Here is a 19,415-nt window from a genome sequence, read left to right as displayed (position 1 = left end):
ACGAACGAGGGCCGCGACGGCGGCCCAAGCGGGGAGGGAGCGGAGACAGTGGGCAGCGAGCGAAGTGGGTGAGACTGATGATGCTCCTTCGACTTAGGGAGCGGTTCAGCTGCTGGGCGGGCTTCAGGGTGGTGCTCACGCGAAAAGGAATCGACGCGATGTACAAAGCATACAAGAAGGGGAGAAAGAAGAGGACGGACATCAGTGATGACGAAACAGAAGCTAGCGCAGACGAGGGCAGGGCAGACCCGGGGACGGCGGCGTCGGAGCAGACGGCATCGGCCGCCGAGGAAACGTTGGGAAGAGGCACGAGGAGAGACGACCACGATACAGTTCATGTCAAGCAAACTGTAGTTTGCGCTAGTGAACTGGAGCTGGTCTAGCCTCGGCGCAGGAGCAGCGCGTAGGCGGGTCCTTTCCGCTGCGCTGCAGCTGCGCAGAGGTTAGATCGACCCCCCAGCCGAGACTGACACAGGATTGCCTCGGCTGTGGCGATTAGTAACTGATTCTCACTCAGAGACGTGAAAAAGCAGCAAGTCCTCGCCGCCCAAAGTAGTACGTAGTCATTCATTCTCACTCATTAATATGGTACGCCCCGTGGGCTCTGGCTGGCCTCTTCAACCTAATCATTGCCTGAGAGCCTCCCCGAGATTATCACAGTACTCAGTCCGCCGTCAGTAGTCCGCAGTAATCGACAGTACAAGCGTGTAATCCGCAGTAGTCGACAGTAATAATGCGCAGTCTGCAGCAGTAGTCGCACTGGTTGGTGCAGCAGCTGCAGCGCTGTACTGGGCGACTCATAATAATCAATAGTCATTAATTATCGTTCATAACGTGCAGTAGCGCACAGAAATAGCGTGAAACCCGCATTAGTCGATAGTAATAATGCGCAGTAGTCCGCAGCAGTAGTTAGTCCGCAGCAGTAGTCGCACTAGTTGGGCAGCAGCTGCAGCGCTGTACTGGGCGCCTCTTAATGATCAATTAGTTATTGAGGCCGTGCCGCTACCGGCGCCTTACAATCTCTCATATTCATCCGGCCGATAATGCGCAGTAGTCCGCAGCAGTCCGCAGCAGTCCGCAGCAGTCTGCAGTCCTAATTATGCGGCCGGCCATCGCCTTGGCCGTCCCTGGGCGGATGTTGGACTCGCCCGGTCGAATGTCGGCGCTCTTGACGACGTGCCGGCCATGCGCGCCATCAAAGTTGCGAAAAACGACGGCGAGGACCTCGCCGCGTCGGCCTCCCTTTCGCGAGGGAGCGCGGAGTAAAACCTCTGCGCCCACGGCGGCGGCCTGGATGTCGATGGCCGCGCCGCCGACAATGGGGCGGGGCGGCGCCGTGGGAGGCGGCGCGGCCGCGCCGCCGACAATGGGGCGGGGCGGCGCCGTGGGAGGTGGCGCGGCGGGAAGCGGCGGCACGGCGGCGCCCGGCGCGGGCTTCTTGCTGACGGCACGCGGAGTTTCAGCGACGTCAGCCTGGCGCCGCTTCAGGATCTTTGTGGCAGTGGCGATGAGCCGCTTCCGGTCCACCTCCTCCTCGTATGCCTCCCAGCAGTCACTACTGCCGATACACGCTATTACTGAGGATCACTACAGACTACTGACTGCGGACTAATGCTGCGGACTACTGCGCAGTACCGCGGAACGGATGCTGCGGATTACTGCGGACTGTTGCGGACTGTTGCGGATTATTGCTACTGCGTGCTGCTGCATACACATAATTAGGACTGCAGACTACTGCGGACTGCTGCGGACTGCTGCGGACTACTGCGCATTATCGGCCGGATGAAGATGAGATGCAAGATTGTAAGGCGCCCGGTAGCTGCACGGCCTCAATAACTAATTGATCCCAGTACAGCGCTGCAGCTGCTGCACCAACTAGTGCGACTACTGCTGCGGACTACTGCTGCGGACTACTGCGCATTATTACTATCAACTAATGCGGATTTCACGCTATTTCTGTGCGCTACTGCACGTTATCAACGATAATTAATGACTATTGATTATTATGAGTCGCCCAGTACAGCGCTGCAGCTGCTGCACCAACCAGTGCGACTACTGCTGCAGACTGCGCATTATTACTGTCGACTACTGCGGATTACACGCTTGTACTGCCGATTACTGCGGACTACTGACGGCGGACTGAGTACTGTGAAAATCTCGGGGAAGCTCTCAGGCAATGATCAGGTTGAAGAGGCCAGCCAGAGCCCACGGGGCGTACCATATTAATGAGTGAGAATGAATGACTACGTACTACTTTGGGCGGCGAGGACTTGCTGCTTTTTCACGTCTCTGAGTGAGAATCAGTTACTAATCGCCACAGCCGAGGCAATCCTGTGTCAGTCTCGGCTGGGGGGGGGTCGATCTAACCTCTGCGCAGCTGCAGCGCACAGCGGAAAGGACCCGCCTACGCGATGAAAAAGAGAGAAACGAGAGTCGAAGAAGATGTCTTCTGTTTATGAGGGGTTATGCGGGTTATGAAGGCATGTAAAAAAATGTCGGGCTATCTCGGGCAACTCGCCTTAAAGACAGAAAAAGAACTCAAATCTGGACGTGCCGCGATGCAGGACTAACGCAAGCTTGTGGACCGGGAAGGTTCAGCCGGAGAGAGTAGAGCTGCGCCTACGGGACAGCACGCTGCGGCGTGAGCGTCGAGACGAGGCCGCCGGCACGCGCTGTCTGTCGCGTCCACGGCGCGCTCGGACTGGAGCCGGGCGGCGACTGGCGAGCGAGCGGGCTGCGGCCGGGAGACAGGAAGGGCGGTCCGGCGCGGGCTCGCGCGGGACAAGGGTGGCGAATGGGCAGCAGTGGACGCGTCTCACGGCTCCGCGATGGCAGCGGCCGTAACTGGGTATGCAGGCGGTGCCAGGCTGAGGGAGGGGTGCAGCCGCTCGTTGCGGCCGAGCGAGGGCGCATCGCTCGGCGGGAGCGGTGCGGGCACGGCTGGCTTAACAAGCTCACAAGACACACAGCCAGCGGGCTGCCACACATCCTGAGTGGGCGTACACATCACTCAGGCCACGTCCCCCCTGTCGCCCCCCCCAGCACAGACTCCAAGGTGCCAAGAGACAAACAACAGCACAACAACACAGACAGGCGACAGGGGCGAACGTGTGAGACTAGAGCAGGCTTGCTCCGCCTCTAGCAATCTCGTCGCCGGCCGCAAGGCACGGACGAGACCGTGTGTGGGGTCTTGTGAGGTGTCTATGGACGCCCTCCTCACAGGCTATTGGCCATCCGCTAGCCCTAACTCGCACTCATGGGTGACGACAGTTCATTGGATGAGTGGTTGCGAGCAGAGGCGCGTGTGCTGAATCTAGATCGCACGCCGTGGCATATGACTTGGGTAGGCGTGCGACCGCAGCGCGCCCGCCGAAGGCTCGACCGGGCGCGCGTGTCAGCCAGAAGTTTGCCAGTAGAGCGATCCTGGTCTTTCCGAAGACGAGCCCCGCGCCACGGGTGCCAGCCGTGCCTCCGCGGGAGCCGCCTCTCGAGCCGCGTCCCGCCGGCACTGTCCCTGAGTGCGTCCCGCCTCAGCGGCACGCACTCGGCGAGGACAGTCCGGCCGACGGGAACGTGTCGCGCGCCGGCGACGAATGCGGCGGGGTGGGTGTGGGTACCAAGCGCCGCTTCGACGAAGCGAGGTAGGCAGGCGCCCCTCACGAGTCCGTTCAGACATGCCACACGCCCCTCGCAAGCGAGGTTAGTAGGCGCCCCTGGCAAGACCCGCAAGAGATGCCACACCCCTCTCGTACCTATACTCCACCAATGAGAAGGTGAAGAGATCTTATCAGCCAGGCGGGCAGGGCAGGCGGGCCGGCGGGGGCGGGGTCAGGGAAGACTATTCCAAGACTCGCGAGAGATGCCACACGCCCCTCGCGCGAGGCAGTTCGCAGAGCACCTCCTACCCACGCGAGGTTAGCAGCCAACGCGGCCAAAGGATATCCAAAGGATATCCACCTCGAGGTCTCGAGAGCCTCGAGAACAACTAGAGGTCCCCATAGGCAGCATGGAGCCTCTCACTGCGGTGCGGCGAGAGCCGGACCTATGGAACACGTTGTGCATGGTCAACCGATCTGGGAGCAACCAAACCCGCTTCCGCGCCGTCCTGGACGACGCACTCGTCTATCATCTACGTCTAGGCGATGCGTGCGGTTCGCTCGCAGCCTCGGGAACCTCGAGTGCGCTGGCGGTGCGAGACTTCGACGCAGGATTCCGAGCGTACGAGAGGTGGAACACGCCCGCCGAGCGCGTGCTGATCTTCAGAAACGCCGTCGCAGGGCACGGTGGGCTCATGGCGGACGGGGCATGCTATCCGCTACCACAGTTGAGCTGGGGCGACAAAACCGCGAGCGCGTGCCGGGCGCCCCGACCAGAACGGGCACGGACCAGGAGCGTCGAGCAGCTCGTGTACTTGCACTTGGCCTTTCACTTTGATGCTCCTGGGCACAGCATCTGCCAGCTCTTTCCCGCGCTCGCGCTCGCGCTCACCCATCGGATGCTTCACCGCCCGCTCGCGGGGCGAGGCACGGCGGCCTTCTTGCCTGCCTTCTTGCACACGGATGTGCGCGTGGGCTGGTTCCGCGAGTGGGTGCAGCTCGTGGGTGGGCGCGGCATGGAGGCGAGGCTGCTCCACGGCGCCGTCTCTGCCAACCAGGTGCTCGTGCCCATGGGCACCGGCAATGTCCGGGGCGCGCCGCTCGCCTCGACGATGCGCACGACGCGCCAGCTGATCTGGCGCAATCTCGACGACCTGACCCGCCGCCCAGCTCCGATCGGCGGCGACGCGGCGATTGGTCCGCAGGTGGTCCTTGTCACACGGCACAACCAGAGTCGAGCGATCGCGAACGTGGATGTGCTCGTGCGGGCGCTGCACGGCTCGCTCGCGGCTGGCGAGTTGGCAAGGGGGCGGCTGCACCGCTTCGAGGACACACACTCCGCCATCGACCAGTGCGCGCTCTTCCGCGCCGCAGACCTGGTCGTCGCGCCCCACGGCGCCGCGCTCGCCAACTTGCTCTGCGCGCGACCGGGGACCGCTGTCGTGGAGCTGCATGCGCCGGTCTGGCGCCCGCCGGGACGGTCGGAGGCGCAGCCGAACATGGTCTTCCTGCACCTCGCGTGGCAGCTGGACCAGCCGTACTATGGCGTCCACGTGCCCGGGGCGACCTACACGGGTACCATGCACGTCCAAACGGCGAGAGTCGTCCACGCCATCCGCACCTTCGCCTCGAGAGGGTGGCTCCGAGCGGCTCGTCGAGAGCGTCGCGTGGGGCGAGACGCCCGCTGACCCCCGAGAGCCCCGCCACGCGATATAGGTAGGTAGGAGAACCTACAGCTACACTGTACAGTGTGAACGTGAGGCCCGTGTCTGGCGAGTGTGAATTCACGGCAGAGTGGTTGGCCGACGTGCGCTTCGCGGACGGCCCCGAGAAGATCGCGGGTCACATGGCGCACGAGGCAGGGCCGGGCTGGCTCGAGCGGCAGCGGCGCGAGGCCGGCGACGACCTCGCGCTCGCTCTTGCGCGTGAGGCCACCAGGGCGGCAGCGGCGGTGCCCACGGCTCTCCTCGCCAAGCCGAGCGGGTCTGGCCCGGGGGAGCAGCCTCTGGCGGCGTGGATAGCTGCCGCAGGAGTCGCCCTCGCCGCCCTTGCTGCGCTCGCGGTCGTCCAAATTGCGAGGGCGTGGCGCCGCGCGAGCTCTGCTCCCACGCAGCCGCTCGCTCCAGCGCGGGTCGAGTCGAGCTACGTCGGCCTGGCCGCACGACACGCTTAGGCTTCCACACACACAGACCTCACAGCACGCAGGTCTGGGGCCCCTAGTGATGTCCACTCCCTAAAAAAAAAATGGTAAAAGGAACAGGTCCTATGTTGTGTGCGTGCTCTTGGTCCGGGGTTGTGCTTTTGGTGAGATAGGCTCCCCAGCCGCCCGGCGCGGGGCTCCACGACTATACGTCCTGCACGGTGGCAGCGCTCGCACCGAGCGCTAGCAGCGGATCTGGGTCAATCACAGCTTCTGCTTTGTGGAAGCGCGAGAAGGCATAGTCCGTGGCATGAGAAGAAGGCATCTCGTACATAGTAGCCTCCCCTTCAATCGCTCCCTCTCCCATCGCCGAGGTCGTGAACTCGCCCGTCTTGGGGTAATCGTCTAGCAGGCCATACCGTGGCGCAGCCGAGGCGAAGGATTGTCCGATGATTCCATGCGGCAGTGATCGCGTGGCGGCGTCACCCCTTGCACTAAAGCTGACATCGACGCGGTGCTTTGGGCCTGAGATCCAAGAGTAGACGTGGTTGCCCCGCACAGTGATGGTCCAGTTGCCGAGGTTGAAGGTGGCGTGGGAGAAGGCCATCTCAATTCTAAGGTCACCACATTGCTTGAACCCAGACCTTCCGAACTGGAAGTGGCGGTGCTTGCATGTCCCGTTGATGACGTTCCACCCCCAGTTCTCGTCGTTCAGCGAGTGGGCAAAGAAGGAGGCGCGGGCGGGAGCGGAGATGTTTGAGGAGCTAGCGACGATATGCGCCTCGGTGAGGAAGCTGCCATGGACGATGAGCTTGCCGCCGTGTAGCCGGAACGATGCGTCTTCAGTCTTGACGTTGACGGTCAGGCGTGGGGCGGAGAAGAAGTTGTAATATGCTCCGTTGCGTCCCCGAAAGTCAGCCTGACCGCCGTGCGCGAAGTAGATATGAGGATCCTGACGAACCAAAGCGTCGGGTATGCTGTCGCCGTCTGCGTCCGGGTCGATGTTGTCGGTCGCGCCATCGCTGTCTGCGTCGCTCGTGTTGGACTCCTCTGCGTCGGGGATGCCGTCGCTGTCTGCATCGCCCGTGCCCTCCTCCGCGTCAGGCGCGCCGTCGCTGTCTGCATCGCCCGTGCCCTCCTCCGCGTCAGGCGCGCCGTCGCTGTCTGCGTCGCTGGTGTCCTCCTCTGCGTCGGGTGTGCTGTCGCCGTCTGCGTCCGGGTCGACGTTGTCGGTCGCGCCGTCGCTGTCTGCGTCGCTCGTGTTGGACTCCTCTGCGTCGGGGATGCCGTCGCTGTCTGCATCGTCAACAGGCGGCGGCGCCGGTGGCGGCGACGGCGGCGGGTAGTGAATGCACGGGCAGTCCTCCGGCCACCGAGCTGTCGCTCCGTAGGTCGGATTCTCGGCAACATTGTTGTAGCGCGTGCCGTCGGGGCACAAGGCGTACTCGCACGCAGCCGACCCGCCCGCACCCCAAAAGTACCCTGACTCGCAGCTGGTCGGCGCGCCCGCTACCAGGTTGATGTAAGAGACCGTCCCTTTCCTGCGCCAGCCGTTCCGGCCTGTTGTCGCCAGGTCTGTCGGAAAGGGGAACGCCTGCCACGGCAGCTCGAGCTCGATGCAGCCTGGGCTCAGCGGGGGTGGCGCCGGCGGCGGTGGCGACGGTGGCGGCGGGGGTGGCGGCGGCGGCGGCGGCGACGGTGGCGGCGGCGACGGCGGGGAGTGAATGCACGGGCAGTCCTCCGGCCACCGAGCTGTCGCTCCGTAGGTCGGATTCTCGGCAACATTGTTGTAGCGCGTGCCATCGGGGCACAAGGCGTACTCGCACGCAGCCGACCCGCCCGCATTCCAAAAGTACCCTGACTCGCAGTTCGTCGGCGCGCCCGCTACCAGGTTGATGTAAGAGACCGTCCCTTTCCTGCGCCAGCCGTTCCGGCCTGTTGTCGCCAGGTCTGTCGGAAAGGGGAACGCCTGCCACGGCAGCTCGAGCTCGATGCAGCCTGGGCTCAGCGGGGGTGGCGCCGGCGGCGGAGACAACACTGGCGGTGGCGACGGTGGCGGCGACGGCGGCGGGTAGTGAATGCACGGGCAGTCCTCCGGCCACCGAGCTGTCGCTCCGTAGGTCGGATTCTCGGCAACATTGTTGTAGCGCGTGCCGTCGGGGCACAAGGCGTACTCGCACGCAGCCGACCCGCCCGCACCCCAAAAGTACCCTGACTCGCAGTTCGTCGGCGCGCCCGCTACCAGGTTGATGTAAGAGACCGTCCCTTTCCTGCGCCAGCCGTTCCGGCCTGTTGTCGCCAGGTCTGTCGGAAAGGGGAACGCCTGCCACGGCAGCTCGAGCTCGATGCAGCCTGGGCTCAGCGGGGGTGGCGCCGGCGGCGGAGACAACACTGGCGGTGGCGACGGTGGCGGCGACGGCGGCGGGTAGTGAATGCACGGGCAGTCCTCCGGCCACCGAGCTGTCGCTCCGTAGGTCGGATTCTCGGCAACATTGTTGTAGCGCGTGCCGTCGGGGCACAAGGCGTACTCGCACGCAGCCGACCCGCCCGCATTCCAAAAGTACCCTGACTCGCAGTTCGTCGGCGCGCCCGCTACCAGGTTGATGTAAGAGACCGTCCCTTTCCTGCGCCAGCCGTTCCGGCCTGTTGTCGCCAGGTCTGTCGGAAAGGGGAACGCCTGCCACGGCAGCTCGAGCTCGATGCAGCCTGGGCTCAGCGGGGGTGGCGCCGGCGGCGGTGGCGACGGTGGCGGCGGGGGTGGCGGCGGCGGCGGCGGCGACGGCGGCGGCGACGGCGGCGGGGAGTGAATGCACGGGCAGTCCTCCGGCCACCGAGCTGTCGCTCCGTAGGTCGGATTCTCCACCTTGCGCCTCACGCCTCCCACCCTCTCAGGCATTTCTCCCCCCCTGCTGCTCGCCGACTCCTCCTCCCCCCGCATGACCGACGACTACCCGTCCTTCGGCGACTCCTACCTCTTCGGCGCCAACGTCTACTACCCGTTCGCGGCCCGGTGAGGGGCGGGAGCGCAGCCATTCCAACGGCTGGGAAAATTTCTGAACGGCCGTGCATGCGTCTGCATGCCGGACAACTAAGAAGGTCCCTCGCTCCCGCTCCTCTCTCGGAAGACGCGTGCCGGCCAGGGGGACTCGCTTGCGATCCCGCTCCAGCCAGAGGCCGCGTGAGGCGTGTGGGGCGGTGCACGCTGGGGCTCGGCCCCAAGTGCGCTACAGCAGCCGCTGCTGCTGCTGCTGCTCCGCCGCTGCCGATTGTGGACACGATTCCCCCGATCACCCCGCCCGCCCGCTCCGCCCCGCCCGCCCGCCTCTCCCCGCTTGCCCGCCCGCCCGCCCGCCCGCCCGCCCGCCCGCCCGCCCGCCCGCCCGACCACCCATTCCCATCACCATCTCACATACCTTCATATAGGCGCTCGAGTGCTCCTCTCGCTGCCTACTCGCTGCCTCGAGGGAGGAGGGGAAGATGTCGAGCTGAGCTTGCCTCGCTTGTACCGAGGCCCCTCCCCGAAAGGCAAGTTTTAGCCACATGAAACCGAGACCCCTCCCCACCACCCCAATCCCCCCACCCCCTTGCTCCCCTCCCCCCCTCGGGAGGGCCGAACTGAGGCGCCCGAGGGGACCCCGCAATTCCCTTCCCCCCTCGGAGGGCCGGACTGAGGCGTCGAGGGCCCCACTCTTTCCTTCGCATAGCGGCCACTCTTCGGATCGCTGGTCGAGCGACCCGGGGGATGCCCCGCGCGCCTGACCCAGGCGCGGAAACGAATCTGCGAGGCGTGGCCGCTCATGCGGCCCGATGGGGAGGAGGGGAAGACGTAGGGCGTGCTTGCGCGCCTTTCCGAGGCCCCTCCAACCCACCCGCGCTAGGTCTCGGGTTTGACGCATGGGGTCACTCCCGCGAAACTCGGGAACTAGCCGGGGCAGTCGGAGAAGTGGCAACTCCGTGCACTGACGGTCGGCCGTCAGAAAACACGCCTCCGTGGCTCGGGTTACACCAATCCTCGCTACCCAACGCGGCCAAAGGATATCCACTCGAGAACCTCGACAACCTCGAGATAGCCGTAAGAGCCGGAACCAGCGCGTCGGCTTGCCCGCTTATCGACACAGACTTATTGACACGACTCAAGCGCGTGCAAACCTTTCTTGAGGAGCACTCGCGTCGCCTCCTTTGCTCTGCTCACCCGCGTGCTCTGCTCGCGTATTGATGTCATCGCGGCACTCTGGCCGAAGCGCGGCCGGTGGGCCGTCACGCCGTCGCCTAGACTCGTCGTCCTCCGGGCTGCCCTTTGACGAGCTGCGCAGCGAGTGGCCGCAGGAGCCGCGGCAGCAGCGGCTCGCGGCGTGCGAGACGCTGCTGCTCTGCATGCCTCTCGAGGTGACGTCGCTCGGAGCGCGCGAGCAGAGCACGCTGCGTGCCGTGGTGCAGCAGCTGCTCGAGCCGGAGGCGCCAACCATCGAGGAGCTCGCCTCCTCTCTCCGCATCGACGGCGCCGGCGTCGGCGACGAGGTGCGGCCGTTCCTCCATTACCGGCTGCTGCTGCTGCTCCAAAAGCAGCCGCACGCGTTTGCACACCCGCGCGCCTTTGTCGAGTGGGCGACGCGGCAGCTGAATGTCCTCGCAAACGGCCTCGCCGGCGCTCTCCGCACCTCGCGCCACCAGCCTCACCAACCTCGCGCGGCGGGCGGCGGCAGGTGCGGCGATACTTCCGAGACACCTCCGAGACACCTCCGAGACACCTCCGAGACACCTCCGAGACACCTCCGAGACACCTCCGAGACACTCCCGAGACACTCCCGAGACACTTCCGTGACGCCTCCCCCCACCCTGCCCCTGCCACCCTCCCGCCGGTGCACGCGTCTCCTACCCACAGCCACCCCCGCCCGCACAAGCCACCCCCCGACTGTCGACGCCTCTGCGCCTCCGCTCTCCTCGCAGCGCCGCGTCGTCGCCGCCGCTGCTCCCCGGCCCGGCTGATGAGGGAGGGGGGGGAGGGGCGGCGGCGTCAGAGGCGAGCCTGCTTGCGGAGCTGCGCGCGTGCGTGGACCGCATCACGGCGTCGCTGGGCAGCTACACGTCCGTCGCCCTCGAGGCGCAGGAGTCGCAGCTACGCGCTCGCGCCGCCGCTTGCGCGACCGTGCCGGTGGCCATCAGCGCAGCGATGGCGGAGATGGCGGAGGCGGACGCCTCGCCCGCCTCTTCGGCCTCGCTCTCCACTCCGGCCTCCTCCACTCCGGACGCGGGCGGCGGCGGCGGCGGCGGCGCGGCGGGGAGCGGCGGCGGCGCCGCATTAGCCGCGCTGCTCAAGGCTCGCGCTGAGGAGAAGGCGCGGGAGGCGTGCGCGGCGCTGCCAGAGACGGTGGCGCTGCGAGGCTGGGCGCAAGAGTACGACGAGGCGGTGCGTCGGCTGCAGAAGCAGACCTGGCGGCTGTACTGCAGCCTCGACGACGCCGCGGCCCGCGCAGTGCTGTCCCACCAGCTCTCCCTCCCGTACCCGCTCAACCTAAAGCACTACGGCGTGCGGCTGCTCTTCACGGCCTCCAGCTGTGAGCGGCGGCTCTTCACACGCCGTCCAGCTGTGAACAGGCGTGCTGCTGCTCTCCACCTTCCATCCCCGCACCGGCGCCCCGCTGACAAACACGGAGGACATCATTGCCCTGCTGCAGCGGCCGCGCGACGCCCTCTTCAGTCGCGACGCAGCCACTGTCCACCTCGCATGCCTCGCCGAGGCGACGTGTGTGACGCACCGCCGCCACCCGCACCTGCCGGACCTTGCCGAGGCGGTCGAGAAGCGGGTGGCGCCGCACTCTCCCCGCATCTCCCGCACACCTGCTCACATCTCCCCCGAAGGCGGTCAAGAACCGGATCAAGGACGCCACCGCCGCGCTCATCCCGCGGCTTGTTGGAGACGCCACGCCGCCCTCCGCCCGCCCCACTCCGCATGCCACGCCGAGGACACCGCCGCCGCCGCCGCCGCCGTCCGCGCTACTGAAGGAGCGATGTCATTGATGAGCGATGCACTGAGTAGGTCGCCGGCGCCGCCGCCGCCGTCCGCGCCCGCCGCCTCGCCCGGTGTTGCGGCGCTCTCTCTGCCGCCGTCGCTCTGTGGTGCCTCTGCCGCGGCGCTGAGCGGCGGGGGAAGCGAGGGGGGCGAGGGGGGCTCTGCCGTGTCGGTGTCGCTAGCGGCGCTCTCGGGCTCAGCGGCGCCAGAGTCGCCTCGGGGTGGGGGCGGCAGGCATGCGGAGGTCGGACGCCGTGCGTCGTCGGACCCCGCTGCCCGTTTGTCTTCCTTTTGCTCGCACAAACGGGTTTTCTTTTTTTAGGTCGGACGCGGCGCGTCGTCGGACGCCTCCGAGGCCGCCTCGCCCGCCGCCACGCGCGCCGCCACGCGCGCCGCCGCCGCCTCCGGAAGCGGCTCCGCCGCTGCCGCCGCACCAGACACACCGCCCCCCTGCGGCGCGGCGTCGGGCGCCGGCGGCGAGCTGTCCAGGTTTGCGGCTAGCCTCGGCCTCCCCTCTGCCTCCTCTCTGCCTCCCCTCTGCCTCCCCTCTGCCTCCCCTCTGCCTCCCCTCTGCCTCCCCTCTGCCTCCCCTCTGCCTCTCCTCTGCCTCCTCTCTGCCTCCTCTCTGCCTCTCCTCTGCCTCCCCTCTGCCTCCCCTCTGCCTCCCCTCTGCCTCCCCTCTGCCTCCCCTCTGCCTCCTCTCTGCCTCCTCTCTGCCTCCTCTCTGCCTCCCCTCTGCCAGCCTTGGCCCCGCGGTCGCGGCCTAACCTCGGCTCATCTCGGCGGCAATGTGAAGTGCCACGCAGGCACCCGCCCGACATCAGCCGAGATCAGCCGAGATCAGCCGAAGCTGTTCGAGACTAGGCCGGGGGTGCGAGGGCAGAGTCCGGAGATCCGAGGGTGCGTGGCGGTCCTGGAGGCGATGCGGGCGACGTTTGGGCACTGCTCTCGCCCCTGCACCGCCCCTCCCCCGCCCCCTCCTGGAAGGGTCGACGACCCTTCCCCGTAGGCACATGCTGTCCTCTCTGCACCGCTCGTTCCCCGCTCGTTCATCGCGCGGCAGGGAGAGGCCGCGCGCGCACTCCTACCGCACCACCCTCGGGAGGGAACCCACACTGGGTTCGACCACTCTGGGGGTGTGGTGGTGCTAGGCCGCGCAAGATCCTCGAGAACGTGCTCGACGCGTACGTCTTCCTCTTCACGATGTCCACCGCAGTGCGCACGCGCCGCGAGCAGCTCCGCGCACACGCGGCCCCGCCAGCCGGCAGCGCGTCGCCGCCCTCCGCGCCGCCGCCGGCCGCCGCCGCCACGGAGGCCGCAGAGGAGGGCGACGCCGCCGCGTCTGCCGAGTTGGCAGAGGGCGGCGGCGGCGGCGACGGCGGCGACGGCGACGGAGACGGCGGCGATGGCGGCGACGGCGCCAACGCCGAGGGCGGATGCGGCGGCGGCGGCGGCGGCAGTGGCGGCGGCGGCGGCGGCGGCGGCAGTGGTGGCGGCGGCAGTGGCGGCGGCAGCGGCGGCGGCGGCAGTGGCGGCGGTAGCGGCGGCGGCGGCGACGGGGTGGTCGCCGGCAGCAGTGGCGGCGGCGGTGGCGGCGGCGGCGTCGAGTACATCCGCGTGCCGTCGGGAGATGGCACGTCGACCGACGACAGCTCGTCGCTCTCTGCTTCGCTCCTCGGCACCGTCGCGGTGTCCGCCGACGCCGGCTTCGCGTCGGCCGGCCTCTCCTCCGCCCTCGGCTCGCCCACCGTCGGCTCCTCCCCTGCCCTCGGCACGCCGCGAGGCTCTCCACGCGCGCAGAAGCCGCTCCCGCCGAGCTTGGCCAAGGCGGCGGCGAGCGCGGCCGCGTCGTCGCCGCTCGGCGCCCAGTCCCACACCCCCAGAGTACCAAACCCAGTGTGGGTTCAGTCCGGTGGGTGGTGCGGTACTAGGGACTTCTCCGCTCGGCGCCGCCGCCCCCGCCGCCGCTTGCGGCCCGATGGTCCGACTGAGGCTGCCGGCCTCCTCTCCCGCGGCCGACGAGGCGCCGAACGTGCCCGCGACGGCGCGGCGCGCTGGCAGCGCGGCGAGGGCAGGAGGCGGCGGCGCGGGCAGCGGCGCGGTGCAAGGTCCGCCCGCTGGCCGCGGCGGCCTCCCCGAAGGCATCTCTCGCCTGCTGCAGGCCATCGGCGTGTCGCGGCGCGGCAGAATGTCGGGCGGCGGCGACAAGGGCGATCAAGCGGAGCTCGGCTCGCTGGCCCTGCGCGCAGGCAACCTGCACGGCCGCGCGGGAGGTGTCTGTGAAGTGTCTGGGAGGTGTCTAGGAAGTGTCTAGGCAACCTGTACGGCCGCGCGGCGGGGGTGGGAGGCAGGGGCGGCGCGTCGCCCGACCCGTCGTGCTCTGCCGGGGTGGCGGGGCAGGGGGGCATCTCCGCGGCGCTCAGTGCGGTCGCCGGCCCTAGAAGCTGAATACGTGTTCTTGTACTCGAACCAGCACTCGAGAGGAGGCGTACTCAGCGTGTGTTTGACCGCAGCCCGCTGTAGTCGCTGTATTCGTGCCCCTCGTATTCGCACGGTGCTCTGAATGCTCTGCACGATACCGCCCTCCCGGCCTGAGGTTGGCGTATTCCGGACGCAGGTCGCCGACCCTGCCGCGACCGAGGAAGAAGCAATCTCCCCATATCTCGAGCATATCTCCCCATATCTCCACGTAGGTCGCCGACCCTGCCGCGACCGAGGAAGAAGCAATCTCCCCATATCTCGAGCATATCTCCCCATATCTCCACGTAGGTCGCCGACCCTGCCGCGACCGAGGAAGAAGCTGCTGCGGCGAGAGCAGGCAGCGCGTCTTCCCGGAGCCGTCCTGGAAGCGCCTCCTGCTGCTTCTGCGTAGGAGCTGCGGAGAGAAGTGCAGCGCCTCTTCCTCGTCTAGACACTTCCTAGACACTTCCTAGACACTTCCTAGGAGCTGCGGAGAGAGGTGCAGCGCCTCTTCCTCGTCTCGCTGCGGCGCGCCTTTGTCGAGCTCTGCTCGCAGCTCTCCAACATCAAGCCCAGCGGCGCCCTCCTCTCCGCCACGACGTCGCTCGACGAGGCGAGCTCGGCGCGGCCGTCCTCCCCGGCCCGCTCCTTCGACCAGGCTGCGCCCGGTCGCCCCGAAGCGCGCCTCGCCGCCACCCCTCTCGTCGCGGCGCGCGCGGAGAGCCTCCCACTGCCAGACCTGGCCCTCGACCCCCCCCCTCCGCCGCCGGCGGCGGGGCGGGACGGCGGCGGCGAGGGCGGCGGCGGAGGCGCGGCGGCGTCCGCGGGCGCGGTCAACGTGGCGCAGCCGAGGAGCATCTGGGGTCCTCTCTGGCACTGTTCGACTTCTGCTCTCGTGTAGGCGTGATCAACGTGTAATCAATTAATTAATGAAGGGATTGGTTGATTGATTAATTAGTTGCCTCTGCTCTCGTGTAGGCGTGATCAACGTGTAATGAATGAATTAATTCATTAATGAAGGGATTGATTGATTACTTAATTAGTTGCCTCTGCTCTCGTGAAGGCGTGATCAACGTGGCGCAGATGATGAACATCGCTAACGGGATGCACACGCTGCTGCAGCTTGAGGAGGTAGCGGCTCCTCCGAATTCGTCAATGGCGCACCTTCGATGCGGACCATGAGGATCCTCAGCTCCGCACCTTAGGAGCGCTTCATCCCGGTGTTTGCTAACTACAAGCCCGATATCGGCGAGGCGGCCGTCAGCGAGTGGGGCCGCCTCTACCTCGACCAGCTCTCCGTCACTAACCCTATCCCCAACCCTAACCCTAACCCTAACCCTAACCCTAGGCCGCCTCTACCTCGAGCAGCTCTCCGTCACGCTGCGCATTAGTTAGTTAATTAATTAATTAATCAATTATTAATTAGGCCGCCTCTACCTCGAGCAGCTCTCCGTCACGCTGCGCGCGCACGTCCGCGCCGCCGCGACGCCCGACGAGCAGGCGGGCGCGCTCGAGGTGTTCACGGACTTGTGGAAGTCGATGAGCCTCCTCCACCGCTTCGGCGAGGGCAAGATGTGGCCGGCGCTGCCGCTGCGCGCCGCGCTGGAGCACGTCGTCCCGCTGCTTCACGTCTGGCTCGACCGCGACCGCGAGCTCGTGCTGCGCGCTGCGCTCCTCGCCGCGGCGTCGGAGGTCTCCTCCTCCGGCTGGGCGCGAGGCGGCGGCGGAGGAGGCCGGCCGGCGACGTGGTACTCGCGCACGGCCGACGACGTGCTGCGCGCGCTGCGCGGCTCCGCAAAGGGCGGCTGGAACCATATCTTCTTCTTGCTGCCGCCGCTGCTCGCGCAGCGCGCGCTGCCCCGCCTCATCGCGCAGCTCTCGTCGGCGCTGCTCTCCTACTGCCGCCTCCTCACCGCCGGCCTCCCCACCGGCGTACCCGCTGCGTCGCCCGCCTCCCGCGCCGTCGCTGGCCGCGGGGGGGAGGGCGACGGGGGGGGCGACGAGGGCCCTGCGGCGGCCGTGGCGGCCGAGGTGGTGGCGGAGGCGGACGAGCGGACGGCGCGGCTCGAGGCTACACCGATTGGGCGAGGTGAGCCGAGAGGACACCGCGAGCTTAGGCGGACGAGCAGACGCGGCGGCTCGAGCGTCAGCGAGCGGCGCTCCACGTGCTGCGCACTTTTTCCCCGCGGGAGGCGGCGCGCGACCGCGTGGGGTGGGGCGCGTCGCTGCAGGCCGTCGTCGAGAAGATCGGGCTCGACTCGGCCGCGCAGCGCCGCTTCGCCGCGCTGCTCGAGGAGCTGCACGCCCACGACGTCGACTCGCTCTGCGTGCGCGCCGCGTCGGCGGCTTTCGTACGAGACTCTCTCGGCGGCAGGCACGGGCTGGTCGCCCGGCTGCGCGACGCCGCCGAGCACGCGAGGTGTGCGCTGCCGATGGAGCACTTCGCCGCCGCGCGCAGCTGCCTGGACGAGGCCTTCGAACACGTCTGCGACTACATCTCCGTCAAGGTCGTGTTTGGCGACCTGCGCGCGTCGCTGCTCCTCGGCCTTTACGCGCCCTCGCCGCATGCCGCGGGCATTTCCGCGCCGCTCCGCACCCTCGACGGCACTCTGGGTGCGCTGCACACCACGCCGCCCCCCCCCCCCTGGACTAGCGGCGGCGGCGGTGGTGGTGGTGGCGGCGGCGGCGGCGGCGGCGGCGGCGGCGGTGGTGGTGGTGGTGGTGGTGGTGGCGTGGGCGAGATCGGCCGAGATCACCCGAGATCACCCGAGATCAGCCGAGGGGCGGAGGCGCGCTCCACCGGATGCTGTAATTAATTAGTAGTTAATCAGTAATTCATTACTAATTCATCAGGCGCGCTCCACCGAATGCTGTAATTAATTAGTAGTTAGTAAGTAAGTCATCAGTGATTCATCAGGCGCGCTCCACCGGATGCTGTAATTAATTAGTAGTTAATCAGTAATTCATTACTAATTCATCAGGCGCGCTCCACCGAATGCTGTAATTAATTAGTAGTTAGTAAGTAAGTCATCAGTGATTCATCAGGCGCGCTCCACCGGATGCTGTAATTAATTAGTAGTTAATCAGTAATTCATTACTAATTCATCAGGCGCGCTCCACCGAATGCTGTAATTAATTAGTAGTTAGTAAGTAAGTCATCAGTGATTCATCAGGCGCGCTCCACCGGATGCTGTAATTAATTAGTAGTTAATCAGTAATTCATTACTAATTCATCAGGCGCGCTCCACCGAATGCTGTAATTAATTAGTAGTTAGTAAGTAAGTCATCAGTGATTCATCAGGCGCGCTCCACCGGATGCTGTAATTAATTAGTAGTTAATCAGTAATTCATTACTAATTCATCAGGCGCGCTCCACCGAATGCTGTAATTAATTAGTAGTTAGTAAGTAAGTCATCAGTGATTCATCAGGCGCGCTCCACCGGATGCTGTAATTAATTAGTAGTTAATCAGTAATTCATTACTAATTCATCAGGCGCGCTCCACCGAATGCTGTAATTAATTAGTAGTTAGTAAGTAAGTCATCAGTGATTCATCAGGCGCGCTCCACCGGATGCTGTAATTAATCAGTAGTTAATCAGTAATTCATCAGTGATTCATCAGGCGCGCTCCACCGGATGCTTCCCACCGAGTGGACTCGCCGCCGCGTGCTCTTCCATGTCTTCCGCGCCACGTGCGCCGCCTTCGAGGCGCCTGCTGCTCGACGCGCCCGCCGAGTCCTGGACCCTTCCTAGACCTTTCCTGCAAGCCCCCCTGTAGGCGGTGCTGCTCGATCCGTCTTCGGTGCGCGACTACGCCCTCGACGACGTCACCGTCTTCAGCCACGATTTGCGGCTCATGCAGGACTTCTTCGTCGCCGAGAACGAGGTCGGCGAGCCGCAGGGCGTGACGCACGTCGAGGCGGAGGAGTGCCTCGCCTCGCTCGCTTTCGCAGACCCCTCCTAGACCCTTCCTGGAACGTTCCTGCAGGCGGAGGAGTGCCTCGCCTCGCTCAAGCTGCTGCTCGGCATCCTCGACACGCGCTCCGAGGTGCTCGTCGAGCTGATCGCCCGCCCCGCCTCCATCTCCACCACGCTGGTCGGCCACCAGAACTTTCGGCAGCACGAGCTCTACGTGCTGCTCGCGGGCAAGGTGCTGTCCAAGCGGACCGACAGCGCCGCTCGTTCGTGGAAGGCGGCGCCGGTGCGGGGGGCCGTCAGCTAGCTAAGGCCAGAGCAGCGCTGCTGGAGAGCCGTAGATAGACAAATATTCTGGACATAAAACTCGATGATAAAAAATCACGTGTGTGCACCCCGGCTTCCTAAGCCCTAAGGCTAGCCTCTAAGGGGAGGCGAGCGGGAGCGGCCAGCCAATGTGAACGCGCTTGTGCAGGGGTGCTCAAGCGCGGCCCGGCTCTTTACGAGCTAACGAGCAGGGTCGGGAGGGAGAGAGATTTTTGCGCGCCCTCTAGCGCTGCCTCAGGCAAAGGTGGCGAGGAAAGTGCGCACCTCCATCGGCCGGAGGGTCACCTTCGGGTACGCGAAGGGCTGCCGCGACTCAAAGGCGCCGCGCGCGATCTCCTCCGCCTCGCGCGCCGCCGCCTCGGTCCGCGAGTGCGTGCGCCAGACGTGGTTGCGGCCTGCTCAAGACGCGTCCGAGGTCAGCCGAGATTCGAGCGTGTGGGAGCGCGCGCGTGCTCCACAGAGCGCAGTCGCGGAGGCCTGCTAGCGGCCTGCTCGCGCCGAGGGTCGTCTCTCGGGCGGCGCTGATCTTGAGGCCCTCCTTGCTGAAGACCTGCTCGCGGGCCGGGCCGCCGCGGTGTGAGGAGACGCTAGAGGCCGTCGTCGCATTCGCCTTCCTCGGACCGACTGCAGCCGTCCGACTGCCGTCGCTGCCTCTCCCTCCTCTGTCTGTGCTTTTGGGCCCGGGGTTGTGTGTTTGCGTGAGGGGGGGGGGCGACGCTCGTCATACGCCGGGCGGCCACCCCTCTAGCGCCAGAGTGCCTGGCTCAAGTCGACGGTCGCCTGCGGGAAGGCTCCAGGAAAGCTCAAGGAAAGGTCCGGGTAGGGGCGTCGAAAGGCGGGTGGGGGGGGGGGGGCACAACTTTCCCCCGGTGAAATTGTACCAAAAAGGGAAATTTCCGGGGCGCCCTCCTGAAAACCCCCATTCCTCCTGTTGAGGGGGATGATAATCTCCCCCCCCCCCCCCCAAA

At 66.2% G+C, this 19,415-nt stretch overlaps 2 protein-coding genes across 2 annotated transcripts; one reads left to right on the top strand and one right to left on the bottom strand.

Moving 5' to 3' along the window:
* Positions 1-5,941: 5,941 nt before the first annotated feature.
* Positions 5,942-8,632, bottom strand: EMIHUDRAFT_247406 (hypothetical protein; the record flags this gene model as incomplete). Its single annotated transcript, XM_005764900.1, has 6 exons — positions 5,942-6,655; positions 7,145-7,277; positions 7,485-7,652; positions 7,839-8,006; positions 8,193-8,360; positions 8,568-8,632. 6 exons carry the CDS (start codon positions 8,630-8,632, stop codon positions 5,942-5,944), a joined length of 1,416 nt encoding a protein of 471 aa, XP_005764957.1.
* A 7,769-nt stretch (positions 8,633-16,401) lies between these two features.
* EMIHUDRAFT_459662 (hypothetical protein) lies at positions 16,402-18,495 on the top strand (the record flags this gene model as incomplete). Its single annotated transcript, XM_005764899.1, has 4 exons — positions 16,402-16,819; positions 17,828-17,913; positions 17,984-18,130; positions 18,200-18,495. Coding segments are annotated over 4 exons (917 nt in total), but the record flags the coding sequence as incomplete, so codon positions are not given.
* Positions 18,496-19,415: the final 920 nt, after the last annotated feature.

The sequence above is a fragment of the Emiliania huxleyi genome (genome assembly GCF_000372725.1).
Source record: "Emiliania huxleyi CCMP1516 unplaced genomic scaffold EMIHUscaffold_574, whole genome shotgun sequence".
NCBI classification, from domain to species: Eukaryota; Haptophyta; order Isochrysidales; family Noelaerhabdaceae; genus Emiliania; species Emiliania huxleyi.
This window is presented reverse-complemented; position numbering and strand designations above follow the sequence as displayed.